Source organism: Camelus bactrianus, chromosome 7 (assembly GCF_048773025.1).
Source record: "Camelus bactrianus isolate YW-2024 breed Bactrian camel chromosome 7, ASM4877302v1, whole genome shotgun sequence".
In the NCBI taxonomy this organism is placed as follows: domain Eukaryota; kingdom Metazoa; phylum Chordata; class Mammalia; order Artiodactyla; family Camelidae; genus Camelus; species Camelus bactrianus.
In genome coordinates, this window is record NC_133545.1 from 42,821,360 (window position 1) to 42,835,631 (window position 14,272).

General features: G+C 33.0%; 1 protein-coding gene across 3 annotated transcripts in view; it reads right to left on the bottom strand.

Annotated features, from left to right (window-relative positions):
* TAX1BP1 (Tax1 binding protein 1) overlaps positions 1-14,272 on the bottom strand; it is a 75,861-nt gene that overhangs the window by 16,300 nt on the left and 45,289 nt on the right. For 2 of the 3 annotated variants that reach the window (XM_010971530.3, XM_010971537.3), the window contains 6 exons: positions 13,119-13,343; positions 12,469-12,615; positions 11,990-12,113; positions 10,656-10,759; positions 7,892-8,017; positions 5,086-5,157 (listed from right to left, as the gene is read on the bottom strand). In XM_010971530.3, the coding sequence (XP_010969832.2) occupies positions 5,086-5,157; positions 7,892-8,017; positions 10,656-10,759; positions 11,990-12,113; positions 12,469-12,615; positions 13,119-13,343 (798 nt within the window). The remainder of the gene's footprint in view (positions 1-5,085; positions 5,158-7,891; positions 8,018-10,655; positions 10,760-11,989; positions 12,114-12,468; positions 12,616-13,118; positions 13,344-14,272) is intronic. The other variant, XM_010971545.3, reaches the window with a different exon arrangement.

Consider the following 14,272-nt stretch of genomic DNA (forward strand, 5'->3'; position numbering starts at 1 on the left):
AAGCAAACTGGCCTACTTCTATTGCATTCCTGACAGGGCAGTGTTCACTGACAATAAAATTGCTTATCCCAGTACATTTCTTTTACCAAATGTTTTTATAAGCAAATGCTATCAATTATGTTTGCTCCATTTTTATTCATTCAACAAACATTTAACTTCAATATCAGGCACTGTACTAGGGGCTACAAACACAGTGATGAATAAAATAGATACAATCCCTGTCTTCTTGGACCTTCCAGTTAAGCAAAGGGAGTTGTCAGACAAATATGCACAGAATATATAAACATTAATTACAAATTATGGTGAGTGTTACAAAACAAAAGTACAGCTCCCAGGTGTAAGTTTAATAGCAGCATCTAATTTAGACTGAGAGGTCAAAGAAGTCCTCTCTGCAGAAGAGTCATGTAATCTGAGACAAAGGATAAGTCAAGAGTGTTAGGAATAGCTAAATATTTAGAAGGAAATAATAAGAATATGGGGTATACTTAAAAATATATTACTGGGAGAAGAGAGAAGGGATTGTTGGACAGATAAAGTAAGATGACCATAAAATAACACCTGTTGTTTGCTGGGTGAGGAGTACAACTGAGTTCATTATATTATTCTATCATCATATATGTTTAAATTCTTCTCTAAAAAAAAAGTTAACAAAGAATTGGAGACAAGAATATTCCTGGCAAAGGACATGAACAAGGGTCCCAAAACGAGAAAGCAACTCATGAGTTGTAAGGCCTGAGTGATTAGAACAGTTCTCCAAGTGTGGCCCCAGACCAGCAGCACCAGGAACTGGTTAGAAATGCAAACAAATATCAAGCCCCAGACTTACCAATCAGAAACTATGGGAATGGGCCCCAGAAATCTGTTTTAAACAAATAATGCAGGTGGATTCTGATGCAAGATCAAGACTGAAAACTACTACTGAGAGAGCCCTTTATAACAGAGGAGGATCAAACAGGAAATTGTGGCTTAAAACGGGACTAGAGAGAAAAATGGAGGCCAGTCATATAAACTATTATAAGCTATGTTAAAAATTTTGACTTTTATTCCAAGTGCACTAGTGCATGGGAGGCCCATTAAGGAGCTTTAAGTACGAAAAGGATCAGTTTTACATTTTTTAAAGGCTACCCTGCCTGTGGTTTGAATAACCTTTTACCTAAAATGTGGAGGAGGGGAGTGACCTCACGGAAGATGGCAGAGGACGAAGTGTGACCCCCATTCAACAATCCCCAAGGAACTTAATCCTAACAACCACTGAGCTCAGAAGATCCAAACCTATGAGATGACTGAGCCCAACCTGCCACCCTGACTTGCAGTCTTGTGAGATGTCTAAAGTAAAGAAGACTCAGCTAAGCCAAACCCGGATTCCTGACACAGAAACTGTAAGATAACAAATGTTTTTAAGCCACTATATTCTCAGGTAATTTGCTGTACAGCATAATAAAGTCACTATATTGTTTTCTGTGTATGATTTCAGCCCTTTATAACCCAACAAAATGTACAAATTGGTCATAATCATTCAGGAATTTCAGTGTTGTACATGAAACTTCAAAACTATAAAATATATTTTATATAAATTATGTGATTTATGTATAAATTATATATTTTATATATGAATATACTGCATACATGAAAAATACATAAAAATAAAGTATCTTGAGTGCTTCTCTCTAGCATTAGCTATTAACTCTAAGCACAAAATACACTTAAAGCCAAGTTTCTTACTAAAAATTCTGTCGACTTGTCAGATCTGATTAGATCATCGTTTTAACTTCAAAATACATTTGACCAAAACTCACACCAGAAATAAAAAAGTCATTCTCTTACTCTCCATTTGTGCTCCTATCGTCTTAATTAGCTTTAATCCTTTGTTTATTTGTAGGGATCTTTTTAACCCATTTGTCATTTTGTGTTACCACACACTGAAGGGGGTAGGGGGAGGAGGATGAGGGAGAGAGAACTCAACATTTGAACACAATATACTGACAACCTAGGGGGCAAACAAGGAAAAAAAAATTGCTAACAATCTTGAATTCTATTCTTTCTTAATAATTTATAGTGCTACGTCTCTAACAGTTCTGAAACTGTTTTATGTGGCATACTGGAATTAGCAAAGAGAGAGATGTGCTGACACTGTTGGGCACGGGATTCTCACTGTGAAAGGGGTGTACAAATAGGAAATAAGAAAGGTAAGGAAGAATCAGTGTGGAGTTGGACTAGAACTCATGATACCTAAAAGACAAATTTTTTCCCAGCTCTGGCACAGAAAGGATCTAGAAGCAATGAGCACCAGTAATAATGAACACATCTAGGGCCTGTATTTTGGTTTCTAAATACTATTTCCCACTAATAAGCAACCAGAACTCCTCAGAGAAATAACTGATTTCAGAGTTGGACCAGAGCTTCCTTCTTATTTAAAAAAAAAAAAAAAAAAAAAAAGGCCAATTCCAAAGATGAGGGAATAAAGGCACAAGAATATCTTGCCATGCTTGAAAAAAACCTAAGTGTTCAAAAAATCAACAACATTTTGATACCGGGGTATATCAGGAACCAGCTTAAGGTACTTTCACTGATCAAATCTGGGACTCTGCGACCATCAAAAAATTCTAATCCACTGACTAAAAAGAGCTCATATGGATGACTACCAGGTAGGAAGATAAAATGATTCTCAATTAAGATTAGATAGACATATGAAGATAGACACTCAAATATAAATTAAAAATACAGTTTGGTCCTCAATATCCACCAATGCAGAGGCAGCCAATGCAGAATCCAAGCATACTCTTAAGCCGATGGCACTACATCATTTTATATAAGGAACTTCAACCTCCTCGGATTTTGGCATCCAAGGTTGGTGGAGCCAGGGTGGACAGTCTGGAACCAACCTGAAGGATACCAAGGAATGACTGCACATACACACATATATACACACTGTGAATAAAAATGAATAAAAAAATATTTTTGATCTTTGTCCCCAGTTTCTGGCACAGACCTCCGAAAACGTCTGGAATTTCCTGAATGACAGGAATGTCTCTAATCATTCATAACAAGCCACTTTAAATCATATATGAATTTATGCTAAAAAGGTGACTCCTGGGGCCCCTCAAGTAGTCTCAAGGTGGGAGCTGGTCATCAGAAAGACTATACACATGATTAATTTCAGCACCACCAAATCTCCACTCGCAGGGGACGGGAGGATGGAGACAGGTTAAATTGCTTAGCCAATGATTTAATCAATCATGTATGTATGTGTTAAGACCCCAGATTAAAACTCTTAATTAAACAAGGTTTGGGGAGCTCCAGTCAGTGACCATGTCAATGTGCTAGGGGGGTGCAGTCCCTGGAGAGGGCATGGAAGTTCTGTGGCACCCCCATCCTGCTCGATGCATCTCTTCCATTTGGCTGTTCCTGAGCTGTACCCTTTATAATAAACTTACAATAAAATGTAATCATAAGCACTGTGCTTTCCTGAGTTGTGTTAATTATTCTAGCAAAATATCGGAAGTGGGGTAAGGGAAAGGGGACAGGGAGAGATCATGGGGCTGAGGCCTTAATTTGGGTCTGAACTAACTCAGGGTAGTTGGTGTCAGAACTGGACTAAACTGTAGTATACCTAGCTAATGTCAGAGAACTGTTGCTGGACTATAAATGAGGACAAAGGAAAGTTCTTCCTTATAGCAGATTGCCAAGAAACAAGTAGAGGGGAAGCAATGAGTTGAAAAATCAGAATTTTGTTAACTATCATAGTAATGCCATCCAACCTTGAGGTCTATCTAGCACTCTGAACAGCTCTTCACCATACATGGTTTTTAACATCATCATTGGTCATTTGAAAAACTACTGATTGTTTCACCCAGTTATGTAGATCTTCCAAATCCTGACACATTTTCAGTAAGCATTTTTTTTAAATCAGTCTTAATGTTCCTACCCATCTCATTAGAAAAGTCTGTAAGCACTGGGAAGTAACAAGCTCATAGTAGTAGACACAAGGTTTCCAAAATTCTAGTTTTTGCTAAAACACTTGAATTTTATCATTGGCAACAAATATTATCAATTGTTCTTCCTTAAAGTAACAGGCTCATTTCACATCTTTTCAAGAAAATATCTGTCAAATAGCCTAGGCTGAAACACCAAATTTTGTCCATTAAATTCTTTAAAGTAGAAATGGTATGCCATGAAAAAAGAGGCTAGTTCAACTTACAACTCAAACAACTGTACAGTCCCTTACCTTTAACCATAATACTTCATTAGGCAAAAGTGCTTTGGGGTATTTCCCATTTCATCACATAGAATATTAAAAAGACGTGTACCCCAGGGTCAAGCTTCAATAAAATTAGTATTCTACTGTTCTGTCATCTAAGTGAAACTGGCTTTAAAAACAAAACAAAACAAAACTGCATGCATGGTCAGGATGAAGACAGTAAGTATTAATGCAGTTTGGTGCCACTGCCTAGATTCAATACTAATACACCAGCAGTTTTCCCACCACTGCTTTCATACCAACAGTACAAATGTAACACAGTCAGGGAAAAAAGCTAGTAACACTAGTATTATAAAAACTGTTTTATGTCTGCAGACCTCTAAAAGGGGATGGGCACCCCCCCCCCAAGGACCACAGAGCATACTTTGAGAAGTGCTGCACTTTAGCATATTTTATACTATAAATGTATGTTCTGGCTGAATGTTAGGTTATGCTACAAATCATTATTTTAAACAATTTTTAAAAATGTTTCCTATTACAAAAGAAAACCAGATAAATACATTACGTATAATTTTAAATTTGTTTACTGTTCTCCTAAATTTGAACACTGCAAAATTTGTTTGTTAAATACAAACTATGTAATAACAAAAATCAAACTAAGTTTCAACACTTAAGCATTATCCTATTAAAATAAGATTTTTAAAAGTTATTTAACTAAAGACATTTTCCACCTAAGAGTCTTAACATGTTTGTCTTTTCTTATTTATTTAACTTTTTAAAAAAAATCACCCTCAAATGAACTATAAAATGTGTGTCCCTTCATAAAGCTGTATTATCATTCAGTGTCATATGAAAACATTTTTTTTTGGAAGTACGTTGTTCATTACCTTCTCCCTGGAGAGATTTTCCAAATGTGAAGTTAGACCATTTATTTCTTTGTCTTTCTCTGCCAACTGAAGCTTAAGAAAGAAAGAAATTATTAATTTTTTTCATTATCTACTCTCTCCTTACCCTTCTACGGTTAGTTTATACCATTCTATCAGAATAATTCCTATTACCATATCCATGTATATCCCTTGGTTCTTATTCTTTGACATCTCTAAATTATTTATCATTACTGATGAACTTCCCTAACTCTTAAAACTTCTCCCCTGGTTTGCATCAAATTGCACCAACACGTCATCCTCTCATGCTCTTTTTGTAATGTCCACTTCTTCACAATTACAAACACAGGCATTCTCCAAAGTTTATTCTTTGGCTTCTATTTACATTCTCTGAAAACTACCTTTCTTCAATGCCTTCAACTATCACGCACATAGGAATTTATCACAAATATTAATTCATGTGCCACACTTTCTTTCCCAAGTTCCAAATCTGCTTTTGATTGATGGTTAGACATGTTTTCACTGTTGTCTTTCTGCATTGTAAGAGCAAAATGTCCCAAACCTACTTTCCTACTTTTGTTAACTATCAATCTCAGAGCCCACTGGGACTGAAGCTAGGAAACTATGTTAAACGATCCTTTTCCTCCTCCAATCTCCAACATTTTCAATCTCTTAAGTCATTCACTCATTCAACAACCACCCATTCTTTCCCAATTATAGCATAAGCATTATGGATACAAATAAAATTACTCTTCAAATAAAATTATTCTCCAATGGCTTTTTCCTAAGGATGTCTTTCAAAGCTTTCCTTGATAGATTCAATGGTAGGTGATCAGGGAAGTTACCCAAGGAGGTGGCCTTTATCAATTCAAAGAATATTTGCACCTAATTTTCTTACCTTCAAAAACCCTTCCTATGTGAACTATTACATTTCAGATGCTGAGTGTTCAGTGAGTAAAATAAAGTCCCTTCTCATATAGGGGGAGAGGGGAGAACATGACCTTCCAACCTGTAAATCCTCCCAGTGCTACCAAATTATTTTCATAAAGAACCACTCTGGCAGGGTACCTTTTCTCCTAGAAAATTCTCAACAGCAAATAGCACTCAAATTCCAGTTTAGGCCCCACAAAACCTGGCTTCAGCTTATCTTTCAAGTCTATATACTCCATCACTGATATTAAAGTCCTATTACTCAAGACTGTCAAAGCTCGCAGATTATACTACTTCTGACCTCCAAGCCTCTTCTGTTTATAATGCTGCTTCTTTCTTTTCCTACCTCTGCTTATCCTCCTCCTGTTCAGTCCTACACAGGCCTACTTTCTCCAGAATGTCTAACTCCTAAATATTCCACTGGAAACAGCCCTAAGGTACTATGACTTATAATTTATGTAGAACTTCATCACATTTTGCACTGTCTTACGGCTGTTTGTGTCTAAACAGTACAAAATAAGGGAAAGGGCACTAAACAAAAAGCCAAGCACCTTTACTAGCCACACAACCTTAAACATTTTGTTTAATCTCAATGCTCATTTTTACCATTAATTAAAATGAAAATATTATTTAGCTTCCCATGAGTTTGACAGAGGACCTGGGTTGTGAATGTAAGAGTTGTGAATATCACCATTACACTTCCAGCAATGCCTACTAGATTATAAACTCCTTAAGCATAGTATTGTGCCTTACTTATATGATCACCCACACAATAGCTAACATAGTGCTTTATATATAATAGGCTTCAATAAATACTTACTAAATCGTTTTTTCTGATGATTATGCAAAAATAAAATTTCATATAAATTCAGTATTCATACTTTATAATAAGGGAAGTTGTTAGGCAATAAAAATATCCACAGGGACCACAGAAAAAAAATAATAACCTCATGAAATAAGTTTAAAATTTTCATTACGACAGCAGATGAAGATTAAAAAAAAAAAAAAGAAAAAAGAAAACAAAAAGGACCACCAGTAAAATTACCTTAGCTGATAATGTACCATCCAAACAAAATAATTCTTGGTGTCTTTAAGACTATTATATTTAAAAATTAGATTATAGGAACAATTAGCTATGACAGAGCAAAGTTAAACCATTCAGAACTTCCAGGCCTTTAGTCACACAAAAAAGCACAAATCACACACTCTCTCTCTCTCACACACACACACACACACACACACATTAAATTATATAAGATTACACTTTCTTAGAAGGAAGATCTCTTTCTACCTATTAATTAAGCTAGACACCCTGCTAATTTTTTTCTCTAACATTTTTATAAATATCATTTACTGTTTAGGCTTGCCTGCTGCTTAATGTACACTGGCAAAAATAATTTTCATTAAGATTGTATCACTTACTCTGCAGTATTTCATTTAGGATCATAAGTAACACATTTTGGTGATAAATTTAAAAATCTTAACATAAATGTTTTACATTACTGATCATATCTTATACTCCCCCAAAAAACACCAAGGCCCTAGAATAATTTTACAAATACATTTATATTTAAGTGAATAAGGATTATGAAATGATTTTTCATCTTAAAAACTAAGCATGATTAAAAGATAATTTTAATAGCCATCTGAACGTGCAAAATTAAACCCACAATGGCAATGCCTATGGGTATCCATTTTCTTGGTTCATAGATAATGAACTATGTTCAACATAACTAAATACATAGTACATTTTTATCTATACAAGAAAATACTATCCCAATTACCCATGTTAAAAATTAACAATTAGATAAAAAATTATAGATAGCACATTTTCAAAGGTAGCAGATACTATGCCTCATTTTACAAACACTAAACTTACTTTGTAATTGTCCTCTACTTCAGCTAGTTCTAGTTTTACATTTTCAGCAATTTTCACTTGTTCTTTCCATTTCAGTTCCATTTTTGCAAGTTCATCAGCATATTTATTGCATTTCTTTTTCTCATCCTAAATGAAATTAGTGTAATTATCAAAAGATTTTAAATCATATAGAACCAATATTTATACAAACATACTTAGACATGTGCTGAATGTTTATTCTAACACTACTGTAAAGGTATAAAAATTGAAATAACCAAAATGTCTGTCAGTGGAAGACTGGCTAAATCATTTTATATCCACACAACGGAACAGAGTATATGTACTCAAAAGAACAAAACAGATCTACAAATAAGGAAAAACATCAAGATACAGAAATTTAAAATAGCAAGTTGCAAAAACGGAATATATAGTATAATCCCATTTTTGTTTCAAAAGTTGTTTAATACAGTATTATATGATGTCTCTGTGGTATATGTAGGAAAAAATAAGACAAAATAATAGCTCTTATCTCTGGGGATCAGGATCATAATGGTAGTTTTTACCGTCTTTATTCTTTATTTCTATAATGCCATAATATTTCACAAGCATATATTACTTTTGCAAAGGAGGTAATAAAAATCATGTATTTATAATGATGCTGTTTCCAGATGCTGATAATTAAAACTCAGGGATTTCCCGACAAAGACAATCTCTAGGTGGATTTCTTATACACTGCTCTTCTCTACAACCCAGAATGTTAAAAGCAAGAGTTACAAATCGTGACAAAAAGGTAAATTGGCCAACTTCATTTTGGATGTTTTGTTCAAGGAAAAAACTTTGAATTATGCTTTAAGCAATTCAACAGAGAAAACAGTCTTTTCAACAAATAATGCTGAATCAACTGAATATCCTTCCTATATACACATCTCACACCAAACACAAAAATAAAGTGGTTAACAGGCCTAGCCTAAATGAACCTAAGACTACAAAACATCTAGAAGACAAGAAAATATCTCAAGTTGGATTAGGTAAATGTTCCTAACATCAAAAGCACTACACATGAAAGAATAAATTAATAATCCATACTTTATTAAAATTAAAACTTTTTCTAAAAACATCATTAAAGAAATGGAAAGGTAAACCTCAGACTGGGAGAAAATATTCACCACACATATCAATCAGACAAAGAACCTGTATCCAGAATAAAGAACACTTACAATTCAATAATAAGATGAACCCAATTTTTAAAATGGCAAAAGAGTTGAACTCTTACAATAAAAAGGAATGAACTACCAATATAAGAAAAAACAGATAAATCTCAAAATAATTGTGCTGACAGGGGACAGAAAAAGAAGAGTATACCACAATTCCATTTATAGGAACTGTACAAAAGGTAGGCTAACCTATAGTAGCAGAAAGTAAGCCAACGATTTCCTGGAAATGGGGAGGGAGGGATGTGCTGCAAATGGGTACAAAAAAGCTTTGGGGGTAATAGAAATGTTCATTAGCTTGACATTGCCACAGTTCCACAATTACATACACATAGCAAAACCGAGTAACTTGTAGACCTTAAGTATATGCAGTTTATTGAATTTCAATTGTACTGCAACACAGTCCCAAAAAAACACTGAGGAAGTTTTTAGCTTGAAAAAAACATTCTATCTTCCTTTTAATACTATGAGAATTTCTTTTAAATATTTGTAAAAAATTGTTTCACACTTGCTGAAAAGTTTAGTCCCATATAAATAACTACTTTGACCTCAAGAGTAAGAGTTCTAATCAACTCTCTACAGAATGATCTTCAGGAGCAACAAAAATGTTCAGTTAAAAGTCTGATTAAAAGATTACATTCAGAAAACAAATACATGTATGTATATGCATGACTGGGACATTGTACTGTACATGAGAAATTGACAAATTATAATTGACAGTACTTCAGTAAAAAAATTACATTCAGCTAACATTATTTAGAAGACAGTAACAAAATATTTTAAATTCATTAAAATTAAAAAGTTAATTTAATTAATTTTACATTAATGTTACTATAGTAACTTTGAGCTAATATATGAACTTCATTCTACAGCTCTAAAATTTATCCCTCCCCTCCTCACATGTACAGAGAAACAAACACACAAAAGAACATTGAATTGAACAAACAAAAACCACATACACATAACACCTTTCTCTTCCTTCTCCAAATCAGATACAAATGAGAAGCATTTTCCCTTTATCCTTTTAAATACTTCAAGAGTCAATATGCTATAAGGCCGGTTGCAAAACTTACATGAATACGGTTTAATATAGTCAAAATAAATAATACCATAAAGGCAACAACTCAATTAACAATTTGGTTAACATTCCCTTTTTCCACTTTGCAAATCTGGTCACTTTAGGATGTGGTAAAAGTCTTTGCTATTACAGTAAATGTAAAAAAAAAAAAAAAAAAAAAAAAAAAAAAAAAAAAATGAGTACTCCTCTTTTACGCTGTTCAAACATTTTTCATGTATTCTTATAAAAAAAAGACACACAATAATATTCAACCTCAATTAATCACTTGCCCCGTATCCAGAGAATATAGGGGAAAAGAAAGTAACAACATGAGGATGATGATTTTACATACATGCCTACAACAACAGGCACACAGAACCACCTCCACTTGTCATTTCAAAAGTGAAACTAAATACCAGTTTATAAAAAGGAAACCGTGAAATACTCATCAATCAAAAACAGGTAAGCTAAGCCATTACATTTGATAAATCTTTCCCATACAAGGGAGCTAGCTTACCTGCAAGAGTTGTTTACATTTATTATACTTTTCTGTTTGGTCAGCAATTTCTTTGGTCATTTCAGAGACTTGCCCCTTAGTTAGATTGTCAAAATCTGTCTCAGCTATAACAAGCCAAAAAATAAGATTATTAAAAATTATTTTGCCCTTTTATTATGTTCCTGTTCACTACAACTTAAGAGTCAGTATACTGAGAAATACAATAAATACTAAAGGAGAAAAACACCTACTTAAAAACATCTATTTATACACAATAAAGAAGGGTAATATAAAACATCAGATGAGAATTTTTTAAATGTCAGTTTGGCCAGAACCAAATTCACATTCAATAATGAAAAAATGGTTATTTTATTTTTTTAACTAGCTAAAAATAGTCCTAAAATGGCACACAAACTGTTCTTTATATACTTAATAGGATTTTTAGAAAAAGCCATACTCTTTGAGAAAATATTTTAAATCATTTTTCTAGTGCTTTACTACTATTCAATAAGTCTTTACTAAGTTAATATTAACACCTTTCTTGGTACTACAGAGGATATATAAAAATAGAAGGCAGGATCCTGTTCTACACAGCTGAATCTAAATTTAATAGTATAGGAAATTTATAATACATTCTAAAAGTCAAAACACCAATTATCCCAAACACTACACAATTACACTTTTATATACTCTAGTATTTACTTTCACTATTGTCAAATCTTTAATAACATAAGGTGAAAAAAGACATTAGGACAAGTGAAAACCTAGAGTTAATTCAAATTTTTATATTGTTCATGTATTCACTATGTCTCTCTAATCTGTTCTGTTAGTTAATAAACTAATAAAAAATGTAACTTATCCACCAACAGGTACACTAATGAGGAAAGTACCCCCAAAGCAGTCAAAAAAAAAAAAAAAAAAAAAAAAAAAAGGCAAGAGAGAAACATGAGTAGAACTGAAGAGATTTATAAGTTTTCCCCCACAGAATTGTACAATTAAAGTGCCATAAATGGTTTAAAATTCCAGATTTAGTGGAATATTAATTAAAAATCCAATTCTTGGCTCCTGTCCTATAGCCCAAATGCTATAAGCACTTGCAGTTACAAACACCAGCTCATTTAATTAACACTCATAAACATGCTCACAAAGATAAATACTAGTTCACTCTCACATCTTGTATATTCACTACATGCATGACTTATTTTTACACCCTTATCTTCCCTTTGCCTCAATTCCTCACTTTCAAGGATTTTTATAAGCTCCCTAAAATTCTTACACAGGGAACAGACAGTGTAAATGAGTATACATACTTTTCAGGGAGGACATTTTATACAAAAAGTCTAAAAGGCTTCTACCTGCAGAAGCTGATGGCTTTACATCTACAGTAGAGGCTGCAGTAGCTGGGTCTGTGTTTATTGAGGCATCGTTCACTTTCTGCTGACTTCCAATTTTCTTGGTCAAGACACTATTGTTATTAGCCTGTTCAAAATGTTAACAATCGTTAAATAAGTTACATTGCTTTCCTTCAGTTAATTGTGTATCATATAATTAAATCCTGAAAAGTCCACAAAGCTGCTGTTATCTTAAAGGCCAAATACTAAAGTTACACAGATCACTTTACTATCTTACCAAAATGTTACAAAAGAGAACATTTTATTTCTCCAGCAAATAAAAATTCCAGATTTTTACAAAACTATCACTACAATATTAGGCCAATAATGTGAAATCAAGCTGAGAGAAATTATATTCAAAGTGCAGGATATTATAAATTTGATTTGCAGACAAAAATATTCATATAAAATTATTTTACTATGTTGAATTCAATTATACTTACTGACTGGTCTGAAAGTTTATTTATTTGTTTTTGGAGCCTCTGGCATTCCTTGAATTTTTCTTTATAATGATCTGCTGCCATCTGAAGACGAAGTTTCAGATCTTCAACTTCTCTTCTCAACTCATGTTCCAGTGTATCAGTCTTTTCCTAAGAGTTAAAACACTTCCTCTAAGAGAAGATAAAGATCTCCTATCTCATAATATAGTAGTAAATCCCAACTTAATTTTCACTTTTTTCTTTCTGGCTCTTAATTTTTATTTGTTTTGGAGTTTTGGCAACAGAGTCACATTAGCTCTCCTAATAAATCCAGCTTTATATTCTTAGGACTAAGGTTCATTAAAATAATCTATCTCCTGAGAAGTATTACCCTGTTAAATAACCATAGTATCTTTTTATGCAGCTAGTAAGTAAAAAACTGCAAACAAAGCAATATATCCCTGACATCAGAAAGTTTAATTAACAGCAGTTTTTCTTAAAGCTTGTATTAACTTCAACCCAAGAAGCTACAAGGACTAAAAAAAAATGAATGGAAATTTAAAATTCTGTGACCAGGAATCTGACCTGACTTATTTTAACATAACTCATTCTCTTTCATGAGCTTATAAGTGAGTTTTTGACAAAAATGGAAATTCAAAATTAACACACTTTACCTGGTCTTTTTTCACAGCACTTAGTTTAAGTTCTGCCACTGCATCAGCTAATTGCTTTTTTACTTTCTCATTTTCCAAGCGTACAGTATGTAGATCTGCCATTGTTTTATCCCGCACATTTACAGCATCACTAAGTTCTTTAGCCAGAAAGGCAGCTTCTTGCCGAGTTGCCTGAACCTGTTCCTCTGCTTTACGAAGTTGCTCCTTTAAAAAAAATGTATCTTCCTGAAGAAAGGCAGATATATTTGTAATTAAACTATTCAAGTAAAAAACAGAAGCAGAAACAATTTGTACTATTTCAATAGATCTAAAAATTTTAATTAAATACTGCTTTTCTATTCATAATTTAGATTAAGCATGTAAGTCTACAAAAATTTAAGATGTGACTTTGTTTTACAGACCCCATGTAACAACCCTGTGCAGTAGGTATCACTATTATCACTTTATACCTGAGGAAACTGAAGTATAGGAAGTCAGGCAACATACCCTATGCTTAAAGTTTTAGCTAAGAAGAAACTAGAGTAGAAGCTCCTGTCTCCCACAATCTCTCCAGCTGGAATTACTGACTTCATTTATTATGACAGCCAGTAACAGTAATTGTAATTCTTTGTAACTCCAAAAATTTTGCTTTAAAAAAGTTTCCTACTATCTAACCTAAAATATGTCCAATATAATATTAATATACCATTATATATAGTTATGACAACACAGCAGACTTAGAACTTTGCTCTAAAAGCAAAATATGAACATGCAAATAACAAGATGAGGCCCTAGGAAAATGAAAATTAGAATCTCTTACCAAACCTAAAAGTATCTTTAAAAAGTTTAATAAGTTGTCATGATAAAATTATTTCCTTTAATATTAACCAGATATTATGAGCTCAATAAATCTATTCAATATTCTTATTTTTATCTATATACTAAAAATAATGTAAACTCAGAAAAAGTGCAACCCATTCTTGGTTTTTAAATTGTTAGCTCCTTAGAAGGAAATGTAAATGATTATTTATATAATATTGGGGTGAAGAAAATTTTTGTAACTATAACATTAACAGATCTAATATATAAATGTTATCAGCTTCTATACATCAGAAGAGAAAAGGCAAAAAAAAAAGAAAATTATTTGTAATATATTCAAAAAAGGTATAAAACTG